The sequence below is a fragment of the Puma concolor genome, chromosome E2, assembly GCF_028749965.1.
Source record: "Puma concolor isolate L17-30 chromosome E2, mPumCon1.1.hap2, whole genome shotgun sequence".
NCBI lineage: Eukaryota > Metazoa > Chordata > Mammalia > Carnivora > Felidae > Puma > Puma concolor.
Genome location: NC_141681.1, coordinates 50,092,568 through 50,106,526, shown reverse-complemented (window position 1 = coordinate 50,106,526; position 13,959 = coordinate 50,092,568). Strand labels below are relative to the sequence as shown.

General features: G+C 44.3%; 1 protein-coding gene across 2 annotated transcripts in view; it reads left to right on the top strand.

Annotated features, from left to right (window-relative positions):
- LYPD3 (LY6/PLAUR domain containing 3) overlaps nt 1-13,959 on the top strand; it is a 44,813-nt gene that overhangs the window by 27,051 nt on the left and 3,803 nt on the right. The window contains exons 5-6 of one of the 2 annotated variants that reach the window (XM_086689966.1): nt 1,675-1,843; nt 2,206-2,322. In XM_086689966.1, the coding sequence (XP_086546092.1) occupies nt 1,675-1,814 (140 nt within the window). In that variant the 3' untranslated portion in view covers nt 1,815-1,843; nt 2,206-2,322. Of the gene's footprint in view, nt 1-1,674; nt 1,844-2,205; nt 2,323-13,959 lie in introns of those variants that run through there. The other variant, XR_015244919.1, reaches the window with a different exon arrangement.

Sequence of the window (13,959 nt, the reverse complement as noted above, 5' to 3'; positions counted from 1 at the left end):
AGTGCTTCAAACCTCCCCCTCCGCCCTGCTCGTAAGCACCCTAAATACTGAATGTTGATATTATAAGTGATTACTAAGGGTCATAGCCTTCCAGGCACCCCTCCCTGCTGTGAGCACCGAGAAGGGCAGATTCGGGGCCCAAGGTGGCCGCGTATTAAATGACGAGTGTGTTTCTTTATTCCACTGCCGACAGGCATTTGAGTCACTTCCAAATTTTGGCAACAACAAATAGCGGTGCTAGGAACGTTCATGTAGAGGTCCTTTGGTGGACACACCTGTGCATTTCTGCCGAGAACGTAGGCAGAACGGGCAGTGCAGGGTCCGGGGGTATGCAGATGGTCAGCCAAGGTGGTTGTACGTACTTACTGAATGTCGAACCATGCGATTGCATGTGCCGTTTTAATAAATGAAGGAAATTCAGATGTACAACTATAGATGCCACCGGGTTGCCCAGACATTGCTTGGACTCGAGTGTATTAGTTCCCAGTTGCTGCGTAACAAGCTGACCACAAGCTTAGCGGCTTAAACGAACACAGCTGTGCTACCTTATGGTTCCGGAGGTCCCAAATCTGAAATAGGTCTTACGGGGCTAATGTCAAAGGCTGTGTTTTGCCAGGGAGCAAGAATTCCTGTCCCTTTCTAGCTCCTTCTAGCTGGACTAAGAGTCAAATTGACATGAGACAGGCTAACAGGAGAAAATCAAATTTAACAGGTGTACATACAGGAAAGCCACACAGACATGGAGATTCCAGACACTCAGGCAAAAATGAGGTCTGTGTGTCCTTTTTTTTTTTTGAATATTTACTCAGTTTTGAGAGAGAGACAGAGACAGAGTGTGAGTAGGGGAAGGGCAGAGAGAGAGAGAGAGAGAGAGGGAGACACAGAATCCAAAGCAGGCTCCAGGCTCTGAGCCGACAGCACAGAGTCTGACGTGGGACTTGAACCCACGAACCGTGAGATCATGACCTGAGATGAAATCAGTCGCCCAACCAACTGAGCCACCCGGGCCCCCCTCTATGTATCCTTTTGAATGGAGGAGAAGGGAGCAGGCATGTCTGGGATTTCAGAGGAAAGGGATGCAATTCACACAACGATGAAACAAAGAGTAATGTTTGGGAAACAAATGTTTGCTGGGCCACCCAGAAACAATGGGACAGAGAGAGGGCTTTGATCAGAGTGGCCTTGCCAGTAAGTTCCTGCCCACCATACCTAGTTCATATCATAATGTAATTATCTATTCTGATGTCTCTCTTCCTGCATCAGGTCCTTGATCTAAATTCTTTTTAGTCCACTGAGGGAAAATTACAGAGCCTGAATCTTCTGGGTTTCCATTGCTTTATTTTTTTTTAAGTTTTTATTTATTTATTTTGAGAGAGAGAGAGAGAGAGAGAGAGAAAGCAAGTGTGCGAGCTATGGGGGGAGGGGCAGAGAGAGAGAGAGAATCCCTCGGCACTTTCAGCGCAGAGCCCGATGCGGGGCTTGACCTCACGAACCGCGAGATCGTGACCGGAGTGGAAATCAAGAGTTAGACACTCAACCGACTGAACCACCCAGGCGCAGCCCCTCCATTGCTTTTTAATTCAAAAAGTCTCCATGGCAAAGATCTCGGGGCGGCCTGGCCCCCACAGTTCTTACAGAGGCTCTAGGGGAGAATCCGCTCCTTGCGTTTTCCAGCGTCCAGCATCGGCCTGTGTTCCCTGGCTCCTAGCCGTATCACTCTGACTTCTGCGTCTGTTCTCGTTTCTACTTTTCTGACTCTGATCCTCCTGCCTCCCTCCTATAAGGACCCAGGTGATTACCTTGGATCTTTCTAGGTAATCCAGGATAACATCCACGTCTCAAGGTACTTAACGACACTGACAATGTCGCTTTTGCCCTGTCAGGTACCATATTCACAGGTCCGGAGGGGATGGGGGTGTAGAAATCTCTGGCGGGGACCGTTATTCTGCTTCCAAAACTGAGGTACAGAGCTCTGAGAGCTACAGAAAGACCAGCCAAACCCCCTGAGCCACAGATCTGGACCGGTACTCGCTGGGGCCACCGTGAGTAGGTCATCAGGTTCTAGAAAAGACCATAGAAGCCAGAACAGGCTCTCTTCATCTCCAGCTCAGCCAGGCCTCCAGTACCTGCTTGGTCCCCGAGGAAGTGAGATACCAGGTGTTCCCCTATCCGTTACTGACATTTTGTCTCTTAATATTAACTCAGGTAATGACATTGACCTCTTCCGTGCCGGGTGAGGTTCTGAGAGTTCCGTGAGGGTGAACCCGCTTCACGCCAACAACAGTAACAAACAGCACCACCACCACCAACCACGCCACAAGGTACGCACTATTATTATTTCTACTGTACCAATGAGGAAACTGAGGCATAGAGAAGTTAAGGAACATTCCCAAGGCCACAGAGCTAGAAAATGGTGGAACTGGGATTTGAGGCTTTGCTTTGAAAGGGCAATACTCTTCTGTAGTGAGGCCGCCGGCGTCATTACACAGCATTCTTGTCCCAGGTCCCACACTGTGGTTTCCAGAGCACACACTCCTCCTCTTCCTGGGAGATTTCCTGAGTTTTCCCCAGAGGATCGGGAAGGAGACTTGAGGGGAGAGAGCCACCTTGTGGAGAGAGAGGGGATCCTAGAACCTGGCCCTGTTCTCCACGGGTACACCTCACCAGGCCAGCCCTGCATTCTGGCGCTTCAGGTCTTGAAGGTACTAACAGTAGCAGCCATTATTCTATTTTCTTTATAATTTTTAAGAATTTTAACTTTTTTGTTGGGGTATGACTTAAAGCACAAAGCTGAGGTGTGCAGCTCAAGGAATTTAGGTAATTGTATACATGTACATACATATGTGTATATATATATATATATATATATATATATATATATATATGTAATTACCACCTGGGTCAAGATATAGAATCTTCCTTTTCTTTAATTTTGTTTATTTATTTTGAGAGAGAGCAAGTGTGAGTGGGGGAGGAGCAGAGAGAGGGAGAGAGAGAGAGACTCAGAAGCAGGCTCCACACTGCTGTGGGGCTCGATCTCACAAACCATGAGATCGTGACCTGAGCCGAAATCCAGAGTGGAAAACCCACTGAGCCACCCGGGCACCACTAGAATATTCTAATATTCTAGAAGGTTCCCTCGTGCCCCCTCCTAGTCAACACCATCCAGAGCTAGCCACTTTCTGATTTCTCTCACCATGAATTGGGTTTGCTTGTTTCTGACATTTATATAAAAGGAATCATACAATTATGTATTCTTCTGTCTCTGGCTTCTTTCAACATTATGTCGTAAGGGTCCACCATGTTGTTGCATACGGCAGTATTGTTATTTTTAAAAAATTGCCGGGAAGCGTTTCATTTTACGAATATACCACATTTATTTCCCAAGTCTATTGGTGGTGGACATTTGGGCTGTTTCTAGTTTTTAGCTATTATGAATAGAACTGCCGTGGGCATTCTTGTATGTGGATATACGCAATCACTTTTCTTGGGGATATACCCAGATGTGGAATTGGTAGGTCATAAGGCACCCATATGCATAGTCTTGGTAGGTCCTGCCAAATGGTCGTTCCAAAGTGCACACTGGTATTTTTGATTTCGTGATGTTAAGTATGTCGGTATTTTAAAAAGAGGCAGAGATCGGAGGCATCTGTCTGAAGACGTGCCCAGAAAATCAAACGCTGCTTTAAAAGTGTGCCTTGAGGGGTGCCTGGGTGGCGCAGTCGGTTAAGCGTCCGACTTCAGCCAGGTCACGATCTCGCGGTCCGTGAGTTCGAGCCCCGCGTCGGGCTCTGGGCTGATGGCTCGGAGCTTGGAGCCTGTTTCCGATGCTGTAACTCCCTCTCTCTCTGCCCCTCCCCCGTTCATGCTCTGTTTCTCTCTGTCCCAAAAATAAAATAAAAAACGTTGAAAAAAAAAAATTAAAAAAAAAAAAAAAGTGTGCCTTGAACAAAGTTTGCTCATTTCTGCCCATCGCCTTCCCTTGTTTGTAAAGCTGCCAAAGTAACTTATTGTTTCGTTTGCATTTTGTGCGTTCCTAGGAGGAGAAAGTGCACACTTTTTCCAGTCTCCCAGCACACCGGACGATTTACGGGTGGTGCCACGGTCCAAGGGCCTGGCCCCAGCGGCACCCTTCACAGACTCTGGCTCCCAGAGAGCGTCATTTACACAGACTGCTGGGCTAGGACCCTACCTCTCTTCCCTTAGGATATATATTTATACATATATATATATATATATATATATATATATATATGTATATATGTATATATATACACACACACATATATATACATATACATATATACATATACATATATATACATATGTATATGTGTGTATATATATTATTATTATTATTATTATTATTATTTATTATTATTATTTTTTTAATAAAGACTTTCGGGATGCCTGGGTGGCTCAGTTGGTTAAGTGTCTGACTCCAGCTCAGGTCATGATCTCACAGTTGAGCTTGAGCCCTGCATCGGGCTCTCTGCTCTTAGTGCAGAGCTCACTTAGGATCCTCTGTCCCCCTCTCTGCCCCTCCCTCACTTGTGCTCTCTCTCTCTCAAAAATAAACATTAAAAAAAAAAAAAAATCAAGGCTTTTTTTCCCCTAATTATCCCATCGGGACCTAACAGCTAACTTTTAACCCCAGAGGAATAGTGCAGTGGCCGAGGACACTGTACAGAAGACACTAGTGACCACAGTCACTGGATAAATATTGACTGGGCACTTATTCTGTTCCCGGCCCTTTCTAGTCACTGGGGCTACAGGAGGGAACAGAACAGACTGAAATCCCTGCTCTCGTGGGGCTTGTTTTAAGGAAAGAGACAGTACTGTAGACAAGCATGATGTATAATGGCAATGAGTACAAAAGAAAAAAAAAAAAAAGATGGGGAAGAGGGAGTGTCTGGGTGGGGGGACAGGATGTTTGCAATTTTAAATGAGGGGCGGGGTCAGAAAAGGCCTCATTGAGAAGGGGACATTTGTGTAAAGACCTGAAGGAGGTGGCATCATAGACCAGAAGGAGCGGTAAGTGCAAATGTCCTGAGGGGGGAGCATGCCTGGTGCATTGGTGGAACAGGACGGCGGCCAGTGTGACTGAAGTGGCCCAAAGGGTGTGACTTAGGAGATGAAGTCAGAGAGACAAAGGGTGGGGGGACAGAGAGTGTAGGACCTTGTAGGCCATTGTAAGAACTTTGAGTGAGAGGGAGAGCCATTGCAATGTTTTGAGAAGAAGTTTTAAAAATTGTTTTAATGGTTATTGATTTTTGAGAGACAGAGCACAAGGGGGGGAGGGGCAGAGAGAGGGAGACACAGAATCCGAAGCAGGCTCCAGGCTCTGAGCTGTCAGCACAGAGCCCGATGCGGGGCTCGAACCCACGAACCGCAAGATCATGACCTGAGCCGACGGACGTTCAACCGACTGAGCCATCCAGGCGCCCCTAGACTTATTTTTTAAGAGGATCACTCTGGCTGCTGTGTTGAGAACAGAATGGCGTTGAGGGAGGGCAGGGGCTAAAGCATGGAGACCATTAACTATTGCAATAATCAAGGGGGGAAATGGTGGTGCTTGGGCGGGGAAGCAGAGGTAATGCGAAATGGTCAGGTTCTAGAGGAATTCTGAATATCTGTAGGATATGCTAATGGATTGGCCACATCATAGGAGAAGAAGAGATGATTAAGCGTAACTCCAATGTTGTGGTCTGAGTAGCACACTGAATAAACCTTTTTATTACAGACAATTTCAAACATGTACATAAGTAGACAAAAGGAGTGTAGGAGACCCCATGTAGCTACCAACAAGCTTCAATAGTGATCACCTTATGGTCAATTTCATTTTCTCTATGCTCCACCCGTTCTCGCTCCCATATGGTACTGAAGCAAGTCTCAGTCTTATTTTCATTAAATATGTAAATCCTTCAATATATGCCTTCAAGGAGATAAACTTCCCCTTTTTAAAATAAACGTGGCACAAAAAACTATTATACCGGTTCACAGTTGACCCTCTTACAAAGACCACCAGAGTCTCAGTGGTGCCACAGAAGGCAAAGTGAAGTAAGGCTGTTTGAGGCAGGCTCTTCATAGCAAGAAACTGGCCAGGATTAGGCAAGGATTGGGACAGAATAGTTTAGGATTAGGGGCACCTGGGTGGTGCGATCAGTTAAGCATCTTGATCTCGACTCAGGTCATGATCTCACGGTTCGTGGGTTCGAGCCCCCCATCGGGCTCTGTGCCGGCAACTCAGAGCCCAGAGCCTGCTTTGGATTCTGTGTCTCCCTCTCTCTCTGCCCCTCCCCCTCTCACACTCTGTCTCTCTCAAAAATAAACGTTAAACATTAAAAAAAAAAGTTTAGGATTAGTGAACACAACAAATGGGGGTCTTGAAACAGTCTTGATAAACAAGCTGTTGTCTGATAAGTGAGTTTTTACAGCCTTTTCCTTCTAGGTAAGACTTTCAAGGAAAAAACCATTGTCATGTTGAAATACGTGGTTTCAGTTCTTATATCTAATAGAATTTAAAATATCTAAGATGGTTAAATAGCCAGTCAATTAATAGATTTCCTTTTTGGTCTCATAAAAATATTTTTCCTGGTTTTTCAAGTCAGGCTCCAAATGAGGTCCACACATTGCACTTGGTTTTGTGTGTTTAAGTCTCTTTTAAGTTATAGCTTCCCATCTTTTTTTTTTTTTCTCTCCTGTAAACATAATTTTTTACAAAGCCAAGTCATTGTCTTGCAGAGTCCCCACAGTCTGGATTTTGCTGACTGTATACATTTGGTGTCACTTAACACATTCCTCTGCCCCACGAATGCCCTTTAACGTGGTAGTTAGGACTGTTGATCTAAGCTTACAAAAATATGACAAACCGGGGCGCCTGGGTGGCTCAGTCGGTTAAGTGACTGACTCTTGATTTTGGCTCAGGTCATGATCCCATGGTTTGTGAGATCGAGCCCCACCTCAGGCTCCCGCTGACAGTGCCCAGTGCCCAGCCGGCTTGGGATTCTCTCTCTCTGCCCCTCCCCTGAGCACATGCTCAGGCCCTCTCTTTCTCTCAAAATAAATAAATAAAACTTAAAAAACATAAGACTAACAGTGGGAAGATGGAAGAATAGGAAGCACCAGGAATCTGTCTCTCCACCTAGACTACAATTGCACCGGCAGAATCTGTCTGATACGATTTTGGAACTCTGCAGAGTCTGTTGAAGGCTTTCAACTTCCAGGGGAGGGCTTGGAGGGTAAATTGTGGTTAAGTTTGGCCAGTTTTAGTTCTCAGCACAGTTGCGGCTACCCATCCACCACTCCCAGCCATGTGACAGGCTGTTGTGCGTGTGTTTCTGGAGCAACTTGTATGCAGCTGTGGGAGCCAGTGTGGGCAATAAGGGCTCTGTTCTCCAAATATTGGGGGTCTGTGCTCTGATCGCTGATTGCTGCTTCTGATAATGTGGTGGTCAAAGGAGAAAAAATAAACCAACAGAAACTGTCTTCAAAAAAGACCTAATGGCAGATATGTTAGGCAAAGACTTTAACTGTCTTAAAGATGCTCAGGGAATGTGGAGGAAGTCAGGAAGAGAGCGTGTGAACAAAATGAAAATTGCAGACAAAAGAGATGGGCAATCATCGTTGTTGCACCTCCCTTTTGTCGTAAGCCCCTTTCTCTCCCACTGAAGTGACTTCTGGGGGATGTGAAGGGCTGACACCTTTCCTCCTCCCTTCATTTTCACTTTTTCCCCTTTGGGAGCTTGACATTAGACTAGGATATTCAGGGGCACCTGGGTGGCTCAGATGGTTAAGTGTTTGACTCTTGGTTTTGGCTCAGGTCATGATCTCATGGTTCACAAGTTCAAGCCCCACATCGGGCCCTGAGCTGACAGTGTAGAGCCAGCTTTGGATTCTCTCTCCCTCTCTCTGTCTCTATCTCTGTTCCTCCCTTGTTCATTCTCTCTCTCTCTCTCTCTCTCTCTCTCTCTCTCTCAAAATAAATAAATAAACTTAAAAAAAAGAAGACTAGGATATTCAAAAAACAACTACATATATGGGGAATATTACATGCACAAAGAAAGCCTCAGAAAACACCCAAGAGGACCTAGAGTTTATACCTCAGGCTGACCCTCAGCAAAGAGACAATCTGCAACAATAAAAATATATATAAACAAAAACAATAAAAACAACAAACCCTATGAAAGGGGAGAATCTGATATCCAGAGTTACCATATTATTAGACTCAAATGTCCAGTGTTGAACAACAACAACAAAACATCACAGGGCATACAAAAAAACAGGATAATGTGGTACTCAAAGGAGAAACAATAAACCAACAGAAACTGTCTTCAAAAAGGACCTAATGGCAGATATGTTAGACAAAGACTTTAACTGTCTTAAAGATGCTCAAGGAATTAAAGGAGGATGTGGAGGAAGTCAAGAAGAGAGCATGGGAACAAAATGAAAATATCAATAAAGAAATAGAAAACCTAAAAAGAAACCAAAAAGAAATTCTGCAGCTGGAAGTTACAATAACTGAAATGAGAAATTCAGTAGAGGGATTCAAAGGCAAATTTGAGTAGGCAGAAGAAAGAAACAATGAACTTGAGTGTAGGATAATGGAAATTTTCAAGTCTGAGACAGGAAAAAAAAAAAAAAGGTTGAAGAAAGGTAAACAGAACCTAAGAGTCCTGTGGGATACCAGCAAGTGAATAAATACACATGTTGTGGGAGTCCCAAAAGAAGGAGAGAGAGAGAAAGTAGTAAGAATATTTGAAGAAATACTGGTGGACATTTAGGTTGTTTCCAAGTTGTGGCTGAAAACTTTCCAAATTTTGATGAAAGACATGAATATAAACATCCCAGAAGCTCAATAAACTCCAAATACAATGGACTTAAAGAGCCCCTCACTGAGACACATTATAACCAAGCATTCAGAAGTCAAAGACAAAGAGAAAATCTTGAAAGCACCAAGAGAAGCAAATCACCAATGCAAAGGATTCTCAATAAGATTACCAGTAGATCAGGGCACCTGACTTCGACTCAGGTCATGATCTCACAGTGCGTGGTTTCAAGCCCCAAGTCAGGATCTGTGCTGACAGCTCAGAACCTGGAGTCTGCTTCGGATTCTGTGTCTCCCTCTCTGTCTGACCCTCCCCCGCTAGTGCTCTGTCCCTCCCTCCCTCAAAAATAAACAAACATTAAAAAATAAAATAAAACAAGCACCACAGTAAAGAATGGGCAACAGATTTGAATAGGTATTTCCTATTGTTTAGACCTTTGTTGTCCATTGTGGTAGCCACTAGTTACCTGCAGATAGTGAGCGCTTGAAATGTGGGCAAATCCAAATTAGGATGAATGTAAAATACTGCATTTTTAAGACTTAGTATGACAAGGATGCAAAACATCTCATTAAATTTTTATATGACACGTAGAAATGGCAATATTTTGGATATATTCAGTGAAATAAAATAGACCTCTTCTCAACAATTTTGCATTTCAAGAATGTTACATAAGCATAGTTGTATAACATGTGACCTTTTGAGATTGACTTTTTCCATTCCGCCTAATGCCTTTGGGATCCACCCAAGTTGTTGTGTGTATCTTTAGTTCCTTTAAAAAAAATTTTTTTTAACGTTTATTTATTTTTGAGACAGAGAGAGACAGAGCATGAATGGGGGAGGGTCAGAGAGAGGGAGACACAGAATCCGAAGCAGGCTCCAGGCTCTGAGCTGTCAGCACAGAGCCCGACGCGAGGCTCGAATCCACGGACCGCGAGATCATGACCTGAGCCGAAGTCAGCCGCTCAACTGACCGAGCCACCCAGGCGCCCCTCTGTAGTTCCTTTTTAATTACTGAGGTTGTTTAACATCTACCTATTAGAAGGTGTTTTGACTATTACAAGCAAAGCTTCTATGATCAATCGTGTACAGGATTTGGGAGGGACATAAATTTTCCTTTCTCTGGGATAAGTGCCTGGCGATTCTTTCAGTTTTTGTTTCATGGATTTAAAACTCTATTACCGAGGACATACATCTTTAATAGTTACGTCCTTGTGATGAATTGACTTGTTTTTCATATGAGATAACCTTCTTTATCCTTGATAGTGTTCTCTGGTGTGAAATACACTTTGCTAATAGTAAAATAGCCACTCCAGCTTTCTTATAACTAATAGTAGCATGGACATTGTGAATTTTACCTTTGTTTGGTGCTCAATATTTTTGTGTACCTGTAAGTCTTCTTGACCCTTGTTCTAGAATTCGGTTTAGCTATTTGGAAACAGTTTGATACTTTTGGGTCTTGCTTTTATGATTTGTTAGGCAGGTCTGGAACACTGCTTGCCTGGGGCTAATTATTTCTATTACTGAGGCAAGAGGTTCCTGAGTCCAGTGCCCCAGGGGTTATGAATATTTCAATTCTGGCAAATCAGGGGTTATGAAGCAATTCAATTCAATACTCTGGCAACAGTCATTATTCCCTGCCCTACGTGAGTGCCAGGACTCATGTCTGATCCTTTCAGGTTGTTTTTACCCCAGTCCTGCTAGTTTTCTCACACATGTGTGATGATTAGCACTCAGCTGCATGGTCAAGGGGGACCCTCTGCGGATCTCCAGAGTTCTCTCTCTACATTGTTCTCTCCGCAGTGGCATTCTGTCCTGCAAACTCTAGCTGCCTCGATTTCCTTAGATTCTGAGTTCTGGATTATCCTCAACTCAGATAGGGAGCCAGGCACCCCCTGAGTTCTCGCTCCCTGTACCATGGTCTGGAAACTCTCAAGATAGAAAGTTGATGTAATTGATAGGGTTTGCCTTGTTTCCTTTCCCACTTCTCAAGGATTACTGTCCTTTGTTGTTTTTAAATTGTTATTTCAGGGTGCCTGGGTGGCTCAGTCAGTTAAGCGTCCAACTTCAGCTCAGGTCATGATCTCGTGGCTCGTGGGTTCGAGCCCCGCATCAGGCCCTGTGCCGACAGCTCAGAGCCTGGAGCCTGCTTCGGATTCTGTGTCTCCATTTCTCTCTTGTCTCTCTCTCTCTCAAAAATAAACACTAAAAAAATGTTTTAAAAGAAAATTATTATTTCATGTATTTTCTCTGCTTTTTTGGCTGTTTTATGTAGGAAAATAAATCCAGTCCCTGTTACTCCATTTGAGGTAGAAGTACAAGTGTAGCATTTTATCATTTTGCTTCTCTCCTACCTGCATCATTGTATTTGCAATGATTTCTTATAGACAGTTTATGGTTGGCTCATGTTTTTAATCTATTCTGATTATTGATCTTTTAATAATAGGTCTCTTGTAATTTTAACTTACTGGTCTTTTATAATAATTGGTCATTAATAATTAACCTTGTGTCATATTTCTAGTGATTGCTCAAGGGAGTATAATATTCATACTTTACTTTTCACAATCTCTTTAGAATCAGAATTTTACCATTTCAAGCATAATGTAGAAATTTTACCACTATACAGATCCTATTACTCTCTTCCTTTATATTATAGTTGTTCAATGTGGGAGGCATTTAATTGACATTCCAAGGTTGGTACATTCTTTTCTTTTTTCTTTTCTTTTCTTTCTGCTTTAATAGCCCCTTCCATATTTATTTTTTATTTTTATTTTTTTAAATATAATTTATTGTCAGACTGGCTAACATACAGTGTGTGAAGTGTGCTCTTGGTTTTTGGGGTAGATTCCTGTGGTTTGTCACCCACATACAACACCCAGTGCTCATCCCAACAAGCGCCCTCCTCAATGCCCATCACCCATTCCCCCCCTCCCCATCCACTCTCAGTTTGTTCTCTGTATTTAGGAGTTTCTTGTGGTTTGCCTCCCTCCCTCTCTGTTTGTAACTATTTTTTTTCCCCTTCCCGTCCCCCATGGTCTTCTGTTAAGTGTCTCAAGATCCACATATGAGTGAAAACATATGACATCCGTCTTTCTCCGACTGACTTATTTCACTCAGCCTAATACTTTCCAGTTCCATCCACGTTACTGCAAATGGCAGGATTTCATTCTTTCTCATTGCCAAGTAGTATTCCATGGTACAGTATTTTCAATGGACTTGTGATGACAATGAGGAAGAGGACAGAAAGAAAAAGGTCAGTAGAGAGGAGGTGGTTAAGGAGAGAGAGCCAGGTAGCTGAGTAGTAACAGTAAATAATGGAGAAGAAGGCAGTGGGCAAGTGTGAAGTTATAAACTGATGAAAGGACTTCAATTTTTTTTTAATTAAAAAAAATTTTTAATGTTTATTTTTGAGAGAGAGAGTGTGTGTGTGTGCACACACACGAGAGCGGGGGAAGGGCAGAGAGAGGGAGACAGAGGATCCGAAATGGGCTCCACCCCTGACAGCAGAGGACCCGATGTGGGGCTCAAACTCAGGAGCCATGAGATAATGACCTGAGCCAAAGTCGCGCTTAACAGACTGAGCCACCCAGGCGCCCCTGATGAAGGGGCTTTTAAAGGAGATTGGTTGGTGCTGACGACAAGGAAAAGTAGCATGTGATCGCGTGATGCTGAAGGCACAGAAGCAAAACACCGGCGAGTGATATTTAATTAGGACCAGAGACTCCACGTTCTCAGGCTAGACACACGTTGAGATTATGGTTTTGGCCTGGGATGTGGGAGCACATGGAGGACCTTCAGTTCTGGGACGGCACCAAGAAATGCCGAGATACCGCGCAGTGTTCCACACGGCCGACGGAAGGTTAAGGAGGAATGGACGCAAGGAAGTGCTGCCGATTCACAGAAGGGAGCCCTTCGGCGGAGAGCGAGCTGTGGTCGCCTCCCGAGGCCAGGCCGACGCTGGCTTTGAGAGCAGAGAAGTGGAGGAGAACATCCGGGAGATTTTCCTGTGTTGAGAAGAAGCCAGTTGACTCACTGTGGGGACAGTAGGAAGGAACGGGATGGATTGACATCTGGCAGGCCAGCGAACACAGAGTTAATTTTCTTGGTGTAACAGCCCTCTCCTCCATCTCTGCTCTCACTCGTCAAGAAATGGTAATTTAAGGAAGGACTGAGAAACAAACTGTTACCGTGTGACGGTTTGTGCTTGCTTTCTTTTTGGTTTTTACAACTTTATGGAGGCGTGATGGCCAAGCAGTGTACTGCATATATTCAGAGCATAACACTCGATGACTTTTGACCTGTGTATACCTTGAAAGCTCTACTCTTACCACAGTCAAGATTAGGGACATACCCACCACTCCAAAAGTTTCCTATGCTCCTGAAGCACCGCAGTGGCACTCGAAAGCGGTTGGGAGAGACCCCGATGTAGCCGAAAGGGATGACCGAGCTGAGGGGACCCGCGTGGGTGCCCATCGGTGCCCAGACAGGTTTGGAGGTTCCCGGTGGGCACCAACAGGAACGGGAGCCAGCTGCCAGGCAACCGCAGGAACTTGGACATGAGCAGCAGGGAGGCGAAAACCAGACCGTCACCTCCTTCCCACCAGTCCTGTAGCCACGCCCTGGGTGAGGAGGGTAGAAAAGGAGAAAGCCCTGAACTGACGGAGCTGAAATTGGAAGTGACTGGAGAAAACCCCGGGGCGGCTGAGTTTATTCAAACTGGTTGAGTTTCTGCCTACCGCTGGGTTGGATGAGGGATCGTGATAAACAAAGGTATCCTAAAAATAAATAATATATTGTAATATTCTCATATTATGTATATTTACCTAAATATGTTTTTGGAAAGTTTACACACTTGGGTTTGTGCCCTGAGAAATTTGCCCATGCTGCCTGAAGTTCTGTGGCATATGATACATAGGATTTGCAAGATACCAGAGTAATCCACAGGCCAGCTTTTAGAAAATGGTGTCATTCTTCCATCCACTCAGGGATTTCTCCTGTCACTGTCTTCAGTGCCATCAGAAAGCCATTGTCCTATGGGAAACGTCTACTTGGCTTTTTTGTTTTTTGTTTTATTTTTATTTTTTTGCTCTAGATGGCAGATGGCGTTTGCCAGCCATGGCTCTGAATACTTATC